The sequence below is a fragment of the Apodemus sylvaticus genome, chromosome 5, assembly GCF_947179515.1.
Source record: "Apodemus sylvaticus chromosome 5, mApoSyl1.1, whole genome shotgun sequence".
Taxonomy (NCBI): domain Eukaryota; kingdom Metazoa; phylum Chordata; class Mammalia; order Rodentia; family Muridae; genus Apodemus; species Apodemus sylvaticus.
The window spans coordinates 56,307,602-56,328,793 of NC_067476.1; the positions used below are offsets into that span (position 1 = coordinate 56,307,602).

Consider the following 21,192-nt stretch of genomic DNA (forward strand, 5'->3'; position numbering starts at 1 on the left):
GTGGAGTTATTTTTCTGAAAACTGAAATACTTTGGCAAATATTCAATGATAGATAAAAATTGTACTTTTATTAAGTGATGATCTTGACACTTGTGAGAAATTCTGTATTCTGTTCACGTAAACAAACCAAGAGGTTTTTTTGTTTTTTTGTTTGTTTGGTTTTTTTTTTTTTCGAGATAGGGTTTCTCTGTGTAGCCCTGGCTGTCCTGGAACTCACTCTGTAGACCAGTCTGGTCTCAAACTCAGAAATCCACCTGCCTTTGCCTCCCAAGTGATGGGATTAAAGGCGTGCACCACCATCGCCCAGCCAAACCAAGGATTCTTAAACTTCAGCCATTTGGGCATCTCTGAGGTGTTCTTGTCAAAGCCAAGAGCAGTGTGCATTACTACTTACATATTTTCTTCACCAAAGCCACCAATGAGATCCCTCCGTGTTATTGTGCGTAACACACTTTAGATAGAGCTGAGGTAAGAGACTCCATGCTTGTGTTTATGACTACAACAGTTATAATTACATCCTTTCATTTATTTTTAGTGTTGATGATGATGATGATGATGATGGTGATGGTGGTGTGTGTGTGTGTGTGTGTGTATACAGCTTTCCAGAGTCAGTTCGCTACTTCCACTGTGGGTCCTGGGTGCTGAATTCAGGCTGTCAGGGTGCTTTTGCCCACTGAGTCATCTCACAGCCCACACCCTTAAAGGGGCAGCTGTTTGTCGAATCTGTACCTGCTCTTTCTGGTATTTCTTTTCTCCTTTCTCGAGGTTGCTCTTCGTTCTATCCTCACATCTCTTTGCTTTAATCTTTATATTTTCTTTACACCAATGTGCTCAGGAAAACTCTCCCTGGGCACTACGTCTCACTTTAGACTCAGCTCCGGGAAATTGCATTGAAGTCAAGGTACATTTAATGAATAAAAAGACCTTTTTATTCCTGTCTTTCTCCTGGACTTGAAGTGAGGGTTTTTGTTGTTGTTTTGTTTTGTTTTTCAGTTTTTTCCCAATTTCATCCTTACAGTCAGCCTTCTCTGAGGAATTGACACATGAAAACGAAGCTTTAAAAAAAACAAAACAAACAAATGTTTGATTCATTGTCCCCCAAGGAGCAGGATCGAGGGCATGCTCCTGCTCCGGTGCCCTGACAGCAGCCATACCTGTTGGAGCCGTGGTGATGAGAGAAAAGCTGTGTTTATGAAGTCTTTTCTCATGCTCAACACTCCTGGGAAACTTCATTCCTCTAGTAATAAAGGCGGCCGTTGTTCATTTACTGCGGGATGCAAACACTCAGTTTCCAGTTAGTCATAACCTACAGTGTTACCACTGTGAAACCCCAATTATTCACAGTTGAGTATGTGTTTAAAACTGCCCCACAGAAGGTCAGTGTGGAAACCTCTCATCGTGATGCGTGTTCCCTGCTTAACCTATTGTGTCATTTCTGTGGACCCTCAGTGAGTAGTGAATAAATAGCCTTTGAGCGCCCTTGTAAAAATTAAAAGAACAAAACAAAGCAAACAATTTTGTGGTCATAAGAGCTTAGAAATATTTGCTTTAAATGTAAATTTTATAAAAATGAGCCCAGTGCTTAAGTTATAAGCTCTTCTTGCAAAGAGAAGGATTCTACTAATTAAATTCTCATTTGGAAATATTTGCATAGTATTTTAGAATATATATATATATTTTCCCTAAAATAATACAATGATCCAGACATGGATTAAAAACTCAGCTGCAGCTCTGTAATTCCCCAACCCTTTTTACACTGTAGAAAGTTAAGCATGTTCAATCTTAACAACAACTAATCCTAAAGAAGACTAATATAAAAGACTCTGGGCCCCGTGGGGTGCAGAGGGTGCTAGGCATTTACCGAAGCTCCCCAAAGGGGCTCTCAATGATGGCAAGCAGATGGAAACCCCACAGAGAGGCAGGCTCCCACTGTGACAATCACACAGGCCGCATGGTGCTTTGGCAATGACATCAGTTAGGAGATCAGCAACTGGAATTTTAGATTTCATAGAAGGATTTTTGCTTTGCTTTGGTGTGTGTGTGTGTGTGTGTGTGTGTGTGTGTGTGTGTGTAGGGGACAAGGTGGCAGTAGCAGTCGATGAAGTCTAAGGACAGACAGTCGATGAAGTCTAAGGACAGACATTCTTTTCTGGAAATTATGTGAGTAAATCTGATGACCGGACAAGAACCACCTGTTTTGAATTTGCGTGGTCAACAGTTGAGGATAAGTTGGGCTGGGTCAGTGGGGTACAGCACCGAGGGAATTATTAAAAAGAACTGAAGGCTCTGTTCTTATGTGGAGGTTTCTTTGTGACCAGGGTTATCACTTGTTAGGGCCAAGGCTGAGATAGTAGTGCATTAGGTAGATCTGATTATCCATTGCAGGGAAGGCCAGGTGTCTTCCCTGGTATGTGGAGGTTTTTACTGCACATTAATTAGTACCATTGGCGTCTTCATTTTCGTTTTATTATTTCTGAGGTTTGCCTGAAAAAGCCTTACACAGATATGGAGGAAATGTAACATTTGCAGCATATGGTTTCTATCCAAGCCATTGATTATAGGGTATTAATATATATCTTGTGTTTTGGCCAAAATAAAGTAGGCAGACTTTAGATTTAGGGATTGTTAGAGTAGGTCAGTTTAACTTTCTTAAAAATATAATTTTTATTAGTTCCTTGAGGATGTCATATGTCTTGATCATATTTACCCCCAGTCTTCACCAAACTCTTCATGATCCAGCAACTGGCCCAGGCTGATCTATGCTGCTCATATACTCATGGGTGTGGAAACATCTTGTTGAGTGTGGTTGACCTAATTTTCTATTTGCATCCATTTAAGTGAATGTTATCCCAAGAAAATGGGGCTGGGAAGACAGCTCAGTAAAGTGCTTAATGTGTGAGCATGCGGGCCTGAGTTTCATTCCCAGATCCCACATGAAAAGACTTGATGTGATGACACACTTGGAATCCCGGGGCTGGAGAGGTGGAGACACACACAAATCCTTGGGACCAGCCAGCCTAATATGTGAGTCCCAGGCTGGGGAAAGACCCTGTCTCAAAACAAACAAACAAACAAACAAACAAACAAACAAACAAAAACAAGGTGACTGGGGAAAATGACACCCAAGGCTGTCCATTGTCTTTCACACATGTGTCACATACATTCACCTGGCATTCCACCTATATACAAATTTATTCTCTCTCTCTCTCTCTCTCTCTCTCTCTCTCTCTCTCTCTTATACACACAGAATAAATGCAAACCTAATTTATTGAATTTCAAAAGATCATATGGCCAGTATTAATGCAGTCAAGTTTTCAAGCAATGTCTTTACAAAGATTTATTACTTTTCTTTTATATACCTGATAATGACTCTAGCTCTCAAAGAAGAGTGAATTACAAGAGTATTTAGACATATGCACAAAAGTTCATCAACTCCAGGACAATACAAATGTACTAAAGAAAAGTTATTCTGCTGAGTGTGGTGGTGTACACCTTTAATGCCAGCACTCGGGAGGCAGATGCAGGTGGTCTGTGGGTTCAAGACTAGCTTGGTCTACAAAGTGAGTTTCAGGCTATCCAGGGTTATACATTGAGACCATGTGAGAGAAAAAAAGAAAGAGAAGAAATTATTCTATAATGCTTGCTAAAGGTAGTATGACATACTTTATTCTAGGTGAGACCAGAGCGCAATCTTCACAGTCTGTAGATTGCTGTGATAGAAGTTTGTATTTGAGGATAGAGATTAGGCTCAAATCCAAATATATATGGATAAGTAGGAATTTAGGGCAATGGATGAGGGTAAAGGTTAATAGCTGTGTATTTTCTAAGAGGAAACACGGTGGAAGAAAAGATTTGGCTAAACTGACTGAGCAGGGTTTCCTCTGAGGTGGTCCGGGGTGATCTGACATCCAGGGAGTCAATTATACTCTGGAAACGATTAAATATGAAAGAGGGAGGTTCTAGCTGAATAAACTCATCAGAAGTTATTAAAACTGGGCAAGACAGAAACAGGTAGGGCCATGCAAAGCACGAGGCCAGCTGAAAAAGTCTGGGAGAATCTATAAAGATGGTCAAGGACACATCTCTGTCCATCTTTCTAGATTTTTTTAAGTCACAACTGCTACTCTTTGTTAAGGCCATGTGAAAGCACTTAGGCCCAGCAATTTCTTTGAGTCTTCATTTGCCCTGTTAATCTGTTTGAAATCTGTTCCGGTTGAAAACCTGGGTGCATAGGGAAAGTTTTCTCTTCCCTGTGGTAGTAAATTATATTAACGAGTCTTTAAAGAAAAGGAAATGAGCATACTTGCAAGTTCTGGAACCCTTCTTTAGGAAAATAATGTGTGTGTGTGTGAGAGAGAGAGTGTGTGTATGCGTGTGTGCGTGTGCATGTTGGCATATGCTCTTGAGTGCAGTTGTTCCCGGAAGTCAGAAGAGGACGCTGGGTTCCTAGCAGCTGCCATTACTAGTGTTCCTAAGCCACCAGTGGCAGGTGCTGGGAACTGAACTTGGGGCCTCTGCAAGAGCACTTCCCCTTAACCGCTGAGCTGTCTCCCCAGGTCTACAGCAGCCACCTTTAAAGTGTTTCTGATGTTGAATCTCATAGCATCTGGCAGGTTGAAAATCTTCAGATTCTATGAAAGCCGAAAAGATTGCTGAAGAATTCTGAAAGGCTAATTAAGAAACATAAGATTTTACTGATTTTAAAGATGAACAAAGATGGATCAAATACCCCAGATGGCATAACTTAAGTTCTCCATTTTGCTCTGTATTTTTGGTATGAGTAATTTTGTCCTCAAATGTGTTGTACTTTCCCCGCCACCCTGCACAGCACACTCATGTGGGCACAATGGAGTTCATCTAGAACAATGGTTCTCGGTCTCAGCTACACATTAGAATCATCTGGGCAGGCTGAATATTGTCCCCTCCCCCAGTCTCATCTCTGTAACCCAAAACAATCAGAAGTGAGGTCCTAGGTGTCTCTGTACTTTTTGGTTTTCTACTTGGTTCTGATGCAGAAGCCAAGGATTACTAAACAAAAGTGTGTGTGTTTGGGGGAAGCAAAACCACCAGGGAACTCATCTTTAATCTTGTTCTTGGTTTTTGCTTATTTTATTTCGTCTGGAAAAGTCTAAGACTAGCAACTGTCCTGCTGAGAAAGGGTGAGAATCAAAGAGCTCGGCTCAAATGGTTTTTGCAGGCAAAAGTGAACAGAGCCGCAGATTCCTGCAGTGATGTAAACACTGTGGGCTCAGCTACTGGGCTAGCTTTCCCTCCCTCCCTCCCTCCCTCCCTCCCTCCCTCCCTCCCTCTCTCCTCCCTTTATCTGTCCCTCCTTTCCTCCCTCCTCCCTCTCCCTCCCTCCCTCTCCCTCTCTCTCTTTCCCTCCCCCTTCCCTCCCTTCTTCTTTCCCTTTCATCCTTCCTAGAAACAAACAGCTTTATTGTATCCACTGCAAAAGCGGTTCCGTTCCGCTAGCGCTCAAAGAGAGTTCAAGGACTCTGCTCTGGAGGCCTCTCAGCCTGTGCACCTGAGCAGCAGGGAGCCTCCTGACAGTTGTTTCAATATGTGTGGTGGCTGGAAACTATGATGAAAATCACTGGTCTAAGGAACATAAAAAGTATTTTAAAGAAAAGAGGAAAAGCTGGGAATTTAACTCAGTGGAAGGATGCTAAAGTCACTGGGTTTGGTGTCCAGCACTGGGTGGAATAGGAGAGAGAGAGAGAGAGAGAGAGAGAGAGAGAGAGAGAGAGAGAGAGAGAGAGAGAGAGAGAGAAGAAACAAAAGGAAGTGATAAGATTGAATTGCAGTTAACCTAGTGCCCACCATCAGTAATATGTGGTGTCCATTCAAGATCCATTGCCTACCCTTGGGAAGTATAGCATAACTTAGAGCAGGTCAGGAATGTAGTACATATTGAATAATTTTTTATTAAACCAGCAGTTACACAATCAGCAGGGATGCAGTGGAAGACCTAGCTTTAGGGAAGCAATGGTAGGTACTGATAGGATAATCTGAAGTAAAAAAAATACCCGAAGGGAAAACTACATCGGCGTGGAGGAAGCGTGGACGGTGATCCAGAAGCCCTGGATTTCCATTCTCACCCCTCTCTATTCGGCTCTGTACTGTGGTTGGGTCAAGTTTACATATGAGACTCAGGATGATGGAGAGGTGAGCGAGCCCAAGCCCTCCTTGTTCTGGCTATGCCATTAAATGCCTACTACACGCTTAATACTGAATTTGTATTAAAAGATTTAGGTCTGCTCTGTAAACGTGCAAAAAAGATTAAACACGTGATTCCCCAGTTCATACTTGCCATGATTATTTCTATAGTATTCGGATACTTTTGCTGGTCATCCCATCATCTATCCTATTATCAGGAAGGGTCTCTTTTAGTCTCTGAAGTGGCTGGCAGCATTCCTTCCAAACCATGTAGTTCTCTGGTCTTCTGTATTCTTTCAAAAACAGTTTAATGATAATGACTTCAGGATGGGAATAAAAATTCCAGAATCAAAGGTGCTATATTAACTGCAGAGGGAAGCTTGTCTTTTCTAGGACACACACACACACACACACACACACACACACACACACACACACACACTGGTGGGTGCCTGTGCCTTGCAACCAGGTTTTTCTGCAAACTGTCTCCTGAAGGCTTCTTTTCACAGTGTTAGGGTGTGGCTGCCTCTTGCTGTTGCATGTCCTGGCTTAAACATGGAATGGATGGCTTATATTCTTCACATACTATATTCTTTTCGTATGTGGAGGGCATTAGGGCATTAGCTATAAGGATCTAACTTTGGTGAACCAGGAATAATAGGAATTAAGAGGCTGTGTTTTCAAAAAGAAAAAAAAACCCAAAACAAACAAAAAAACCCCAAATCCTGACCAGAAAATTCGAACAGCCAGTAACTTACTGCTACATTGTAAGATCTTGCAAGCATATGGGCACTTTTAAAAACGTCAGCAGTTGCCATGATTGCTGGCCAAATTTTCAGTCCCCTTTCCCTTTTCTTAAGCACGTACATCTCCTAATAAAATAATTAAGAACAAAGGACTGGCAGGTGCTGCCCCCAGCGCCTTGCAGGTGTCCTGTTTGCACAGCACGCTTTGAGTCAGCCCTTACCTTGCGCTAACTTACCCACCCACTTCACTGCATTTAATTCTGGGCTGGCAAATTTCACATTGGGGCTTTTGGTGAGTCCTCTGAAAGTCAACTTTTATTTTCCCTCTAAAAATGTTAGCTCAATTTACAAATATGCACTGTTAAAGAACTTTCAGTGTCACCTTGGAAACTTCTCAACACTTATTGCTCAGGGTTAGTATGCATTCTTTGTCCCTGGCTGTACTTTGAGCTGCTATGAAGCCAGTGTCCCTATAACTGACAAACAGGCAAAGATAAAAAAGGGACAAAGAAGGCCGGTAAGGAAGATAGACTTTCCATTTATCTTGAGATACATTCTGCAGCATGAAACACCCCTATCTCCTAAATAAACCATCTGAAGGCAGAAAAGCTTTATGCACGGGAGCCTGGCCTCGCACTGTAGGTGACTCTGTCCTTTTGGTGAGCCTGCATGCCCTTTCTTTGTATTAAATAAAAGGAGAGTGTAGGGAGCGATGATTTGATTTGGTGTGTTGGTTACAGACATGGCTCTGGTATCTGTTACTTCCACTCTGCGATCCATTATGTCTCTTCAGCTAATGGCAGGAGACATTTGATTAACTGCCGAGATGCCCACATGCAGGGGATCCGAGGTGTGCTTCGAAGTATATCACACAGCTAAATCTCTATTACTTCACCTCACCTGCTTCTCTATTTCCAGATATCTGGTGGACTGGCAGCCGGAGGCCTCACCTCAGGGGCAGGAGAGGCTCCATGTATTCCAAGAATAACTGAGTGTGCATGTATGGATATTCACATTATAATAGCCCATCAATAAAAATTTGAGCCAAGAGGTAGTTTTTCATTTTAGGAACTAATTAGGAATAAATCTCTCCTCCAATGAGGAAACATGCATTTTTTAAAAACATAAACTGCAAAAGGAAATTAAGACATTTCCTTTCTTAATTAAAAGAAATTAATAAAATAAATAATTTTATCATTTCTAAATATTAAAACAATACATAGTTTATGTACAATGTAGCAAGAAAAAAAAGGACTGTCTTGTATACATTCACAGCTAGAGTTGTAAACAAAAATACCAGGTTAAAACATACCTCAAATTTTTTAGGAATGAGTAAGTTATTAGATAGCATTCCTCTTAAATGGTTAACATTTTCTGTAAGCCAAAATGCTAGAAAGCATTAATTTGGTATATGGTTATATATTTCATTTTGACCAGACTTAATTCCAGGTTATAAAAGAAGGCAGCTTCTCTTTGTATGGATGTTACTGAACTAGAGGCCATTGCCATACCTGCAGGAAGGGTCAAGCAGCTGGGAAGACTCCAAGACCCTGAGGAGTAAGTGAATTGCTTAAGACTTACAGGCTGTACAATATCCACAACTTATCCCCTCTCCCCTCCTGTTTCATTTTCAGTTCAACACCTCTCTAAACTAAAAGCATTCAAAAGCTTTCAAATGTGAGCTTTGAAGATGGCTCAGCAGGTTAAAAAAAAAAAAAAGCATTTCCCAGGCAAGGCTGAGGGCTTGAGTTCACAACAGGAAGGGGGAACCTATTTTCTAAAGTTGGATTTATGACCTCTACAAGTACATCATAGCACCTGCATGCCACACGCACATACACACATCTTTTAAAAAACAACTTCCACACTTACTATTGATGAGGTACAATCAACTGTGGAAAGACCAAAGCACAAAGAGAAAGGAAACGTTGACTATACCAATTAACATCATCAGGAGGAAGATGGAGCTACTTGCTAAAGATAACCTAGAAAGAACCTAGGAAAATAAGTACTTGTACTTTCAAAAAAGATTAGGCCAGGTCCAAACTAGACTTTGGTTTTTGAAGAGGTCTGGAGTGTGGACAATCTCAACAGTAACAGAAAAGGCCCCAAACAAAAGCAACAAGCAAAGTAGCCAACCAAAAGAAATAAAAAGCTTTGAGCCACATGGCTAAGAGTATTTATTAAGTAGCACAGTCTATCCAGAGAACAAAGTCTGCCTTCTGTTTCTCTTTGCTAATGGAGAGACGGTTTGCTGTGGTCCAGCAACTGGGTCTACTGGGCAGTAGCAGCAGGATTGTATACCGGTCACTGATTAATGCTTGGCCGCCTTTACAGAGCCACAACTCTAAGAGCTGCTCAATGCTTCCGCATTTAAAGAGATGCCACTGCAGCAACTGTGGACGGTGTCAAGTAGTAAAAATGTCGGAGCCTATAACATACATATACCAAGGCTACAAGGTGGAAAGACTGTCATAGTGTTACATATAGAGTCAAATTAGAAACAAAAAAATAAATAAAAATGTGCAGGAAAATACAGAAGAAAGAAATATAGACTCTAAAAAAGCCTTTCTAATGACTTTTTTTTTTTTATAAATAACTACATATTCCACCCTATGATCTCATAGATCAATGCTTTCAACTGTCTGGACTCATACGTGACTGTATTCTTTCCAATGTGCATTCTTTCTTCCTCCAAGGGCTGTTCTAGAACAGCAGGGATGTTTCTGCCAAAAATTTCACAATGCTCTAGAAACTGGACACATTCTTGAATGACACTGTCCCTCAGCATGATCGTGTGCTTTGCCATGTTTTCTAGTAAGGACAGGAAGCATCTTTTGGCATAATACCACGTATCAGTGCCTAGCTTTTTATGGTAAGGCTCCAGGCTTTTGATAACCCGAGAGATGCCAAAGTCATAGTTTCCTTTGGCACAATACAGGGTTCCTATCACCAAATTCACAATGCAAAGGTGGTAGATTTTCTTGTCTGGGTCACCATAAGAGAGTTGTTCCTCCTCCTTCTCAATCTTCCTCATCAGCTCCTCAGCTTCTTCATTCTGACTTGTCATGATATAGGAAACACAGAGGTTGGCTAGCACGATAGCGCTGACACTCAGGATGTTATCATAATTCTTCTTGACAATGGGCTCGTAGAAACCAATGGCCTCTTTGTACTTGTTTTCCTGCATGAAGAGGACATGGGCCACATTCAGCTTCCACACATCGTGGTCATTACAGAATTCCACAGATTTGCGGAAGATCTTCTCCACCATTGGGTAATTCTCAAGATTCCAGTAGATTTTTGCCTGGGCCATCAGTACAGGGATATATTTCTCAAGGGTTTCATCATATTCGTTTACAGCCTTTATGACAACTTCATCATCTCTGTTATGCCTTGCTTCTTGAACTTGCTTAGTGAGTCTCCTGAGCTGCTCAGTCAGCATGCCAGCTAGCCCATCAAGTTTAATGAAAGCCTCCTCAGGAGCTGTCTGGCAGGTGATCATGGCATCCAAGAAGTCATAGAGATAGGGTGTGAGGAACTTGTAAGTCAAGTGGGCATTTTCTGCTAGAACATCAGCTGCCAGGTCAAAATACTCATATTTACAGTAAAGCAGCAACAGGTTGCCAAAGGTCTCTGGGGGGAAGGGGTTCTGCTGGAGCAGAAACTGTAGCTTTTCAAAGCCCTCCGTGGGCTTGGCGTCCATGTTCATCAGAGCCTGGTTGTGCAGGGTCACGGGGTCCAACTCTTCCTCTGCTCTGGGTGGCATGTCAGTGAGGGCTTCCTGGGCTGCCTCATAGTTTCTCAGCTGGTACTCTATGGCTGCCTTGAGGTTGAAGGCTTCGACCAGAGCAGTCTGGTGAAGGACTACAGTGTTGCCAACACTGCGAACATCAATGCCCTCGGTGGTCATGCCCACACCGAGTTCTGGGTGTTGACGGATGCCACGCTCAATGATATTGGCAATGTGCTTCAGCGCTGGGGCATAGTGCCTGTTGCTGTAACAAGCTAAAGCTAGGTTGTAAGATACATCTGGCTGGTAGCCAGAAGCCTGCAACGCTGCAAAGAACTTGGAGCAGGCAGCTTCATAGTGTCCCTCCTTGTAGAGCAGACAACCCATGTTGACCAAACCATCTGGGTCATTCTCCCCTCCACTGTCTTCTCCAGCTTCCCCACTCAGCAGCTGCTCCACCAGGCTCCTGGCTCCTGGGAGGTCACCTTCACTGTACTTGATAGCAGCCTGGAGACGAAGGACCCGACTATAGAAGGTGGGGTTGTCCAGGAGGAAGGCGACCCTGGTGGCCTCTGGATACAGGCAGGCCTTGTACAGCGCCTGGGCCTGGTACAGGCGGTACTGCTCGAGCTCTGGGTGCATCTGGCTCAGCTGCTCATAGCACTCTGCAGCGAGCTCGAACTCCTGCAGGCGGTAGTAGCAGTAGGCCAGCAGCGACAGCCCTGCGCGGCTGCGGGAGCTCCTCTGCAGCTCTGCGCTCAGCAGCTGCACCGCCTCTGAGTAGCGGGAGTCGCGGATGAGCCTGTACACCACCGCAGTGAACTCACCGTCGGGGATCTGCGAGCTGCTCAGCCCCGCCATAACTGTCAAGATTCTTGAGTGTACTGGTTTCCAGGGCAACAAGTCAACGGAAACGGAAGTCTGGAGAATTTTTTTTTTTTTTAACGTATCCCGGAAGTTGGTTTCTGAAAGAAGGAATTAGCCCATCTTGGAAGTGCTGTGACTGCTTCTTGCACTAAATTCCTGAGTGTAAAGCAGCATTTTATATATTCTTCGGTTTTTCTTTTAAATATGAAATCTTTACATCTTGAGTGAAAAAAGCAACAGGTCAAATAATAATGTAAAAACACTTTACAGTCAAATCTGTGACACACCTACTATTTTTTCTCTACGTAAAGAGATGGCTGTATGTGTATGAATGTGGAATAGATATAGAATGTAGAATTATACATATATGCCATACTTCATATATCCAAACAACCCCTGTAAACACATAATAATTCCTGCTTTCTGGAAGAAAAAGATTTCATTATAGCAACAACATAATAGAAAGCTGTTGTTTGTGGGCTTCTCGGTTCAAACTTTCAAAGCCTAAATTTTCTTTTTGATGTTCTGTAAGATAGACCGATAACTATTAAGAACAAAATAACATCATGGAAAAAACAAGGGCTTATGTTTTTAGGAAATATGGGGGCTAGAGTCCAGTGAGGAGCATTCCCTATGGGCATCCCCTCAGAGCTAACTAGGAAGACTATGGTCATGAGACTGCTAAAATGAAGAAAAATGTCCCAGATGCTTTTTTATATAACTTTACATTATACAAATAAAATTTCATGTGTCAATATGTATAAATCATTGACGTCAGAAAGGGACTTTGATAATGCTAAGTAGAATAAAATGTACTTCTTCTGAAGATAGTAAGGGACAAAACTCCAGCATCAATGTCTTCTAATAGCTACACCAGTATAGGAATTAAATATTGACTTTTAAAATTACTTATTGTCAACACAGGAGAGGTGACATTTATAATGGCATGACTCCTTTGGACCTTTGGTATTAGCTAATCAATCATGGTGTTTCCAGGCATGAAATAGATAGGAAGCCTACTGCATATCTGTTTGATCTGTATAAACAGAAACATTCACAAACAAATGAAAGAAAGGCTACATTGGATTGTGGCAAAAGGCAATCTCAGCCAGAGAATCAATTTCCAGACTTGAGTCAGTTTGCAGACCCAGAATCCCTTGAATTAAGGGGTGGTTAGGTTCCTCTGAGAAAGGATCTTCTTGGTAAGACACCTAAAAGTTTTGGTATTAGCCTTTCTCCAATTCTTCCTATGGCCTTTTACAAGGGCAACTGTACACTGGGGTAAAGGAAATAATCAGACTTTCCAGGGTTTATTGGATACAGGTTCTAAATTGACACTGATCCCAGGAGATCCCAAGGAACGTTGTGGCCGTCCAGTTAATGGATTATGGAGGACAGGTGATTAATGGAGTATTGATTGATGTCTGACTCACAGTAGGTCCAGTAGGTCCCCAAACATATCCTGTGGTCATTTTCCCAGTTCCAGAATGTATAATTAGGATAGATTATACTTAGAAATTGGCAGAATTCTCACATTGGTTCCCTGACCTGTGGAGTGAGGGCTATTATGATTGGAAAGGCTAAATGGAAGTCTTTTTTTTTTTTTTTTTTTTTTTTTTTTTTTTTTTGGAGACAGGGTTTCTCTGTGTAGCCCTGGCTGTCTTGGAGTTCACTCTGTAGACCAGGATGGCCTTGAACTCAGAAATCCACCTGCCTCTGCCTCCCACCACCCAGCTAATAGAAGTCTTTAGAGTTGCTTCTGCTAAAGAAAATAATGAATCAAAACCAATCCTGGAGGAATTGCAGAAATTATTGCCACTATCAAGGACTTGAAAGACTCAGGGGTGGTGGTTCCCACCACATTTTACTTTAACTTTTCTATCTGGCCAGTGCAGAAGACAGATGGATCACGGAGGATGACAGTTGACTATTGAAAACTAAATCAGGTAGTAACTCCAATTGCAGCTGCTGTACCAGATGTAGTTTCATTACTTGAACAAATTAACACATTCCCTGGTACCTGATATGCAGCTATTGATTGGGAAAATGCCTTCTTCTCAGTACCTGTCCCTAAGGACCATCAGAAGCAGTTTGCTTTCAGTTGGCAAGGCCAGCAGTATACCTTTACAGTTTTGCCTCAAGGATATATTAACTCTCCTGTCCTGTGTCATAACTTAGTTAGAAGGGATCTTGATTATTTGTCTCTTCCACAAAATACCACATTGGTGCATTATATTGATGACATTATGCTGATTGGACCAAGTGAGCAGGATGCAACCACTTTGATTCTCTGGTAACACATATGCATATGAGAGGATGGGAATTAAATCCAACCAAAATTCAAGGACCATCTACCTCAGTGAAATTCTTTTTTTTTTTTTTTTTTTTTTTTTTTACCTCAATGAAATTCTTAGGAGTACAGTGGTGTGGGGCATACAGAGATATTTCTTCTAAGGTGAAAGATAAGTTGTTGCACCTGGCCCCTCCCACCACCAAGAAAGAAGCACAACGTTTAGTGGATCTATTTGGATTCTGGATTCAGCACATTCCTCACTTAGCTGTGTTACTCGGGCTTATTTACTAAGTGATTCTGAAAGCTGCTAGCTTTGTGTGGGGCCTGGAACAGGAGAAGGCTTTTCAATAGGTCCAGGCTGCTGTGCAGGCTGCTCTACCACTTAGACCATATGATCCAGAAGACCTGATGGTACTTGAGGTGTTGGTGGCAGATAGAGATGCTGTTTGGAGCCTCTGGCAGGCCCCTGTAGGTGAATCACAGAAGAGACCTTTGGGATTTTGGAGCAAAGCTCTACCATCATCTGCAGACAACTATTCTCCCTTTGAAAAACAGCTCTTGGCCTGCTATTGGGTCTTAGAGAAAACTAAACATTTAGCAATAGGACATCAAGTTACTATGTGACCTGAACTACCCATCATGAGCTGGGTGCTATCAGATCCTCCAAGTCATAAAGTAGGATGTGCACAGCAACAGTCTATTATCAAATGGAAGCAGTATATACATGATCAGGTCAGAGCAGGTCCTGAAGGCACAAGCAAGTTACATGAAGAAGTTACACAAATGCCTATGGTTTCTATTCCTGTTACTAATGCCATCTGCTGCCAAGCATGGACCTATAGCTTCATGGGGTATTCCCTATGACCATCTGACTGAAGAAGAGAAGACTAGGACCTGGTTTACTGATGGCTATGCATGTTATGCAGGCACCACCCAGAAGTGGACAGCTGCAGCATTACAACCGCTTTCTGGGACAACCCTGAATGATACAGGTGAAGGAAAATCTTTACAGTGGGCAGAACTTCGGGCAGTACACATAGTATTACAGTTTGTTTGGAAGAAGAAATGGCCAGATGTATGATTGTTCATTGACTCCTGGGTTGTAGCCAATGGGTTGGCTAGATGGTCAGGGTCTTGGAAAGATCACGATTAGAAAATTGGTGAGAAAGACATCTGGGAAGAAGTATGTGGATAGATTTTTTCCAAATGGGCAAAGGATGTGAAGATATTTGTGTCCCTTGTAAATGCTCACCAAAAGGTGACTTCAGCTGAGGAGGAGTTCAGTCATCAAGTGGAGAAGATGACCCGTTCTGTGGACAGTCAGCCTCTTTCCCCAGCCATCCCACGTCATTGCCCAGTGGGCACATGAAAAGAGTGGCCATGGTGGCTGAGATGGTGGTTATGCTTGGGCTCAGCAACATAGATTTCCTCTTGCCAAGGCTGACCTGGCTATAGCTGCTGCTGAATGCCAGATCTGCCTACAGCAGAGACTAATACTGGGCCCCAGATATGGCATCATTCCTCAAGGTGACCAGCCAGCAACTTGGTGGCAGGTTGACTACATTGGACCACTTCCTCCGTGGAAAGGACAACATTTTGTTCTTATTGGAGTAGATATTTATTCTGGTTATGGATTCACCTTTCTTGCACGTATGCTTCTGCCAAAACCACCATCCGTGGACTCACAGAATACCTTATCTATTGCCATGGTATTTCACACAGTATTGCTTCTGACCAAGGAACTCATTTCATAGCCAGAGAAGTGTGACAAATGGGCCCTGATCATGGAATTCACTGGTCTTACCATGTTCCCCATCATCCTGAAGCAGCTGGTCTGATAGAAAGATGGAATGGACTTTTGAAGACACAGTTACAGTGCCAATTGGGAGGTAAGATTATGGAGGGCTGGGGCAGAGTTCTTCAGAAGGCAGTATATGCTTTGAATCAGCATTTGATATATGGTACAGTTTCTCCCATAGCCTGGTTCCATGGGTCCAGGAATCAAGGGGTGAAAAAGGGAATAGTTCCATTCACTATCACTCCTAGTGATCCTCTAGGAAATTTTTTGCTTCCTGTCCCCACAACTCTAGGTTCTGCTGGTCTAGAAGTTTTGGTTCCAGAGGGGGGAGTGCTCCTACCAGTAGCCACAACATTCCATTGAACTGGAAGCTCAGACTTCCCCCTGGTCATTTTGGGCTTCTAATGCCCTTAAACCAACAGGCTAAGAAAGGAATAACAGTTTTAGGAGGAGTGGTAGATTAAGATTACCATGGGGAAATTAGATTGCCTCTCCAAAATGGAGGTAAGCAGGATTATGTCTCGAATGCAGGAGATTCCCTAGGGCGTCTCTTAGTACTACCATGTCCTGTGATTAAAGTCAATGGGAAACTACAACAGCCTAATCCAAGCAGGATGACAAAGAACACAGACCCATCAGGAATGAAAGTATGGGTCAATCCTCCAGGAAAAGAGCCAAGACCTGCTGAGGTGCTTGCTGAGGATGAAGGAAATACAGAATGGGTAGCAGAGGAAGGTAGTTATAAATACCAGCTAAGGCCACATAACCAGTTGCAGAAACAAGCATTATAAAATAATATGAATGCTTCTGTCTTATTTTGTTAAGAATACATTTTGTCTTTCTTCCAATTTCTTTAACATCAACTGTTATTTGAGACACTAAAAGAATGTTCCCAAGGGACATTGCCCCATTGTTAATTTACAGTGATTGTATGAGGAATAGTTAAGTCATGTTAGGCATATTCATGACCTTGTTATTGTTTCATATGGACATGAGATATTGTTTGTGTCAAGTTGACAAGGGGTGGATTGTAGTGGTATTCCTGGTTGTCAACTTGACTATATCTGGAATGAAGTACAATCCAGAATTGGAAGGCTCACTTATGATCCTAATCTGGAGGCTGAGAGATACAAATTTCTGACCTGGATCTTGGCATGGAGATCTTGAGGCATAGTGGCTATGAATTCCAGAAGATTAAGACAGGGAGATCTAAGAGTTCAAGGTCATCTGGAATTAAAGGCATAGTGGCACATGTCTTTAATCTGGGCCACACACTCTGCTGGAGACTTACATAAGGACATTGGAAGAAGGAAGATTTATTCTCTCTTCTTTGCCTGTTTGCCTTGTGGGACTGACAATTGCTAGATCCTTGGACTCCCATCCACAGCTGCTGCTGACCACTGTTGGAGAGTTGGACTGAAGATTGTTAAGTCATCAACAAATTCCCTTACTATATAGAGTCTACCCATAAGTTCTGTGACTCTAGAGAACCCTAATACAAATAACATATGAAAAAATTACTTATATTATCAACCACTAAAGGTCAATTATGACCAGTAAAAATACAAGATATTTATCAATTGTTTATTAGCTTCAAACAATAGCAGCTACATTTTTTATTTAGGAACAAAATTTCACAGTGAATTTTGCACATTCCAGGAAAGAGCCACTAATAACATAAACACTTTTGTTAAACATTACTACTTTCTTTAAAAAATAAAAAACCCCAAAACAACAAAAAAAACTTTAAAATCTACAATTATACAAAACTTCTACACTACAAATAAAATAATCATGAGGATAAACTAAAGCAGAACATGCAATCTCTGAAACTACTTCTAGAGCCCAAGTGTCATATAACTAAGGTTCATGGTTGATACATGTCCTTCATGGATAAAGTAATGCTGTTTACAAACAACAAAAATAAAGCACAGTGTGAAGTATCAATGAAAAGTTGTGGACGTTATAAACACTTCTGGATGGAACTTTCTCCATTCAGGTCTGAAATCTTAAATAAATTCTTCTGTGTTCATTTTTTATGCTCATTTGGTGAGGCTTCTCATCAGAAAAAGCTATCTAATTGAATAAACATGTTAAGTAGACAATGTAGAACATGTAAAATGTGTGAAAATGATAAAGCCTAGAGTTGAAACACAATGCCAACATAACAAAGCCTTTATCATAAATGTCATTAACAGAAGCTACTACATATTCCACCCTATGATCTCATAAATCAAAGCTTTCAACAGTCTGGACTCATATGTGACTGTATTCTTCCCGGTGTGAATTCTTTCTTCCTCCAAGGGCTGTTCTAGAACAGCAGGGATGTTTCTGCCAAAAATTTCACAATGCTCTAGAAACTGGACACATTCTTGAACAACACCATCACAAAGCACTATCATGTGCTTAGACATGTTTTCTAGTAAGGACAGGAAGCATCTTTTGGCATAATACCACGTATCAGTGCCTAGCTTTTTATGGTAAGGCTCCAGGCTTTTGATAACCCGAGAGATGCCAAAGTCATAGTTTCCTTTGGCACAATACAGGGTTCCTATCACCAAATTCACAATGCAAAGGTGGTAGATTTTCTTGTCTGGGTCATCATAAGAGAGTTGTTCCTCCTCCTTCTCAATCTTCCTCATCAGCTCCTCAGCTTCTTCATTCTGACTTGTCATGATATAGGAAACACAGAGGTTGGCTAGCACGATAGCGCTGACACTCAGGATGTTATCGTAATTCTTCTTGACAATGGGCTCGTAGAAACCAATGGCCTCTTTGTACTTGTTTTCCTGCATGAAGAGGACATGGGCCACATTCAGCTTCCACACATCGTGGTCATTACAGAATTCCACAGATTTGCGGAAGATCTTCTCCACCATTGTGTAATTCTCAAGATTCCAGTAGATTTTTGCCTGGGCCATCAGTACAGGGATATATTTCTCAAGGGTTTCATCATATTCATTCACAGCTTTTTTAATAATTTCATCATCTCTGTTATGCCTTGCTTCTTGAACTTGCTTAGTGAGTCTCCTGAGCTGCTCAGTCAGCATGCCAGCCAGCCCATCAAGTTTAATGAAAGCCTCCTCAGGAGCTGTCTGGCAGGTGATCATGGCATCCAAGAAGTCATAGAGATAGGGTGTGAGGAACTTGTAAGTCAAGTGGGCATTTTCTGCTAGAACATCAGCTGCCAGGTCAAAATACTCATATTTACAGTAAAGCAGCAACAGGTTGCCAAATGTCTCTGGGGGGAAGGGGTTCTGCTGGAGCAGAAACTGTAGCTTTTCAAAGCCCTCCGTGGGCTTGGCATCCATGTTCATCAGAGCCTGATTGTGCAGGGTCACGGGGTCCAACTCTTCCTCTGCTCTGGGTGGCATGTCAGTGAGTGTTTCTTGGGCTACCTCAAAGTTTCTCAGCTGGTACTCTATGGCTGCCTTGAGGTTGAAGGCTTCGACCAGAGCAGTCTGGTGAAGGACTGCAGTGTTGCCAACACTTCGAATATCAATGCCTTCAATTGTCATGCCCACGCCGAGTTCTGGGTGTTGACGGATGCCACGCTCAATGATGTCAGCGATATGCTTCAGAGCAGGTGCATACTGCCGACTGCTGTAATAGGCCAAAGCCAAGTTGTAGGAAAGGTCAGGCTGGTAGCCAGAAGCCTGCAGGGCCGCTAAGAACTTGGAGCAGGCAGCTTCATAGTGTCCCTCCTTGTAGAGCAGACAACCCAGGTTGACCAAACTATCTGGGTCATTCTCCCCTCCACTGTCTTCTCCAGCTTCCCCACTCAGCAGCTGCTCCACCAGGCTCCTGGCTCCTGGGAGGTCACCTTCACTGTACTTGATAGCAGCCTGGAGACGAAGGACTCGAGTCTGATAGGTGGGGTTGTCCAGGAGGAAGGCGACCCTGGTGGCCTCTGGATACAGGCAGGCCTTGTACAGCGCCTGGGCCTGGTACAGGCGGTACTGCTCGAGCTCTGGGTGCATCTGGCTCAGCTGCTCATAGCACTCTGCAGCGAGCTCGAACTCCTGCAGGCGGTAGTAACAGTAGGCCAGCAGCGACAGCCCTGCGCGGCTGCGGGAGCTCCTCTGCAGCTCTGCGCTCAGCAGCTGCACCGCCTCTGAGTAGCGGGAGTCGCGGATGAGCCTGTACACCACCGCAGTGAACTCACCGTCGGGGACTTTAGAGTTGCTTTGCCAGGCCATAGCCGCCAAAATTGTCGCGCGTGCTAGTTTCCAAGGCAACTAGGTAGCCGGAAACGGAAGTTCGTCTAGGGGTTGGCGGTTACCTCTAAGGTAGAAAGGATTTGTTCGGCATGACTAGCAACCATTGACATAATCCCGGAATTTTTTGTTTTGTGTTGTAAGACTACCAACTGGGTAGGGATAGAAGTCGGAGAAGGGATAGAAAACCGTTGCAAACAGTCCAGATATTATACGCTTGGTTTCTCCCGGCATGCATCATTGTTACTTCCCCATGAGACGTATTCACGTTGCATTCTGGGAGTTGTAGTCTTATTTCACGAGTACGTTAACCTGGGGGCTTTGGCGCATTCTTTTGTTTGTTTGTTTGTTTGTTTGTTTGTTTGTGTATTCAGATAAGAAAAGGTCATAAGCCATTTAGGCCTGTGGTAGTCGTTTTAGACTCCCTTTAGTCGTTGAAAGGAGAGAGCATTGCTTGTTTGCTGGCTAGATACTGAGACCTCTCTGTGGAAGGACAGTAGCCTGATTAGGGCCTGCGGTCCCTGGAGGTTTTTGGAGGTTTGTCCTTTTTCCCTCCTTGTATATTTTGAAATCTCCTGAATTATCCTTCAGTGCTGAGCTAAGTGTTGTACTCCTTAATAGAACAGTGCAGTGAGTATGCATTCTGTACCAAGTAGAAAATGATCTACAAACGGTGTTTTTTTTTTTAACGTTAGTTTTTAAAAAAACAACATAGCAGGCAAAAGTAAAATAGTAGTTAAGTAGCAGATAGAAACATCAGATCGATAATTCAATATAATGAAATTGGCGGCTTACAAATATTTAGTTGAAATCAACTAGGGAAGCCATTGTGGAGATTAGCTAGAATTCCCAAGAGAGTCCCAGGCAGAGGAGGGAGTCTAGTTGGGTAACTGTGCTAAGTAAAATAACACAAGCCAAGGAGAAGATAGATAATAGCATCAAATCAGGCTGTCCCCAGAAATGACTAAAGCCAACCTTTTGAGTCATAGTTGAGTTCCTGACCCAGATTCTCGGCAGGGGAGGTTCTCTCTCACCTCCACTGAGTCATCTCGATCTCTTAAGATGGAGGGAGATAGTGTGATACTGGGATGGCGGAAGCCTTTTAAAATCTTGGTGACTTATCTCTTCCAACAATGCCACATCTTCCCCAACGGTGCTACCAGCTGGGGATGAAGTGTTCAAACATCTGAACCGAGAGGTACATCCTCACTCAAACAGCACAGAGGCTGAACCATGAAAACCGAGAACTAGGGGCTGGAGAGATGGCTCAGTGGTTAAGAGCACCAACTGCTCCTCCGAAGGTTCTGAGTTCAAATCCCAGCAACCACATGTGGCTCACAACCATCTGTAATGGGGTCTGATGCCATCTTCTGGGGTGT

The 21,192-nt window shown here is 42.7% G+C and overlaps 2 protein-coding genes across 2 annotated transcripts; both read right to left on the reverse strand.

The window, feature by feature from the left end:
* Window positions 1-9,504: 9,504 nt before the first annotated feature.
* Window positions 9,505-11,499, reverse strand: LOC127684204 (tetratricopeptide repeat protein 30A2). The gene has a single exon (XM_052181165.1). The coding sequence runs from the start codon at window positions 11,497-11,499 to the stop codon at window positions 9,505-9,507; it is 1,995 nt and encodes a 664-aa protein (XP_052037125.1).
* A 5,737-nt stretch (window positions 11,500-17,236) lies between these two features.
* Window positions 17,237-19,963, reverse strand: LOC127685495 (tetratricopeptide repeat protein 30A1). The gene has a single exon (XM_052182757.1). The coding sequence runs from the start codon at window positions 19,793-19,795 to the stop codon at window positions 17,801-17,803; it is 1,995 nt and encodes a 664-aa protein (XP_052038717.1). The 5' UTR covers window positions 19,796-19,963; the 3' UTR covers window positions 17,237-17,800.
* Window positions 19,964-21,192: the final 1,229 nt, after the last annotated feature.

Excerpts from the sequence above, each read along its gene's own strand:
- LOC127684204 (XM_052181165.1), bottom strand. The coding sequence starts at position 11,499 with ATGGCGGGGCTGAGCAGCTCGCAGATCCCCGACGGTGAGTTCACTGCG.
- LOC127685495 (XM_052182757.1), bottom strand. The coding sequence starts at position 19,795 with ATGGCCTGGCAAAGCAACTCTAAAGTCCCCGACGGTGAGTTCACTGCG.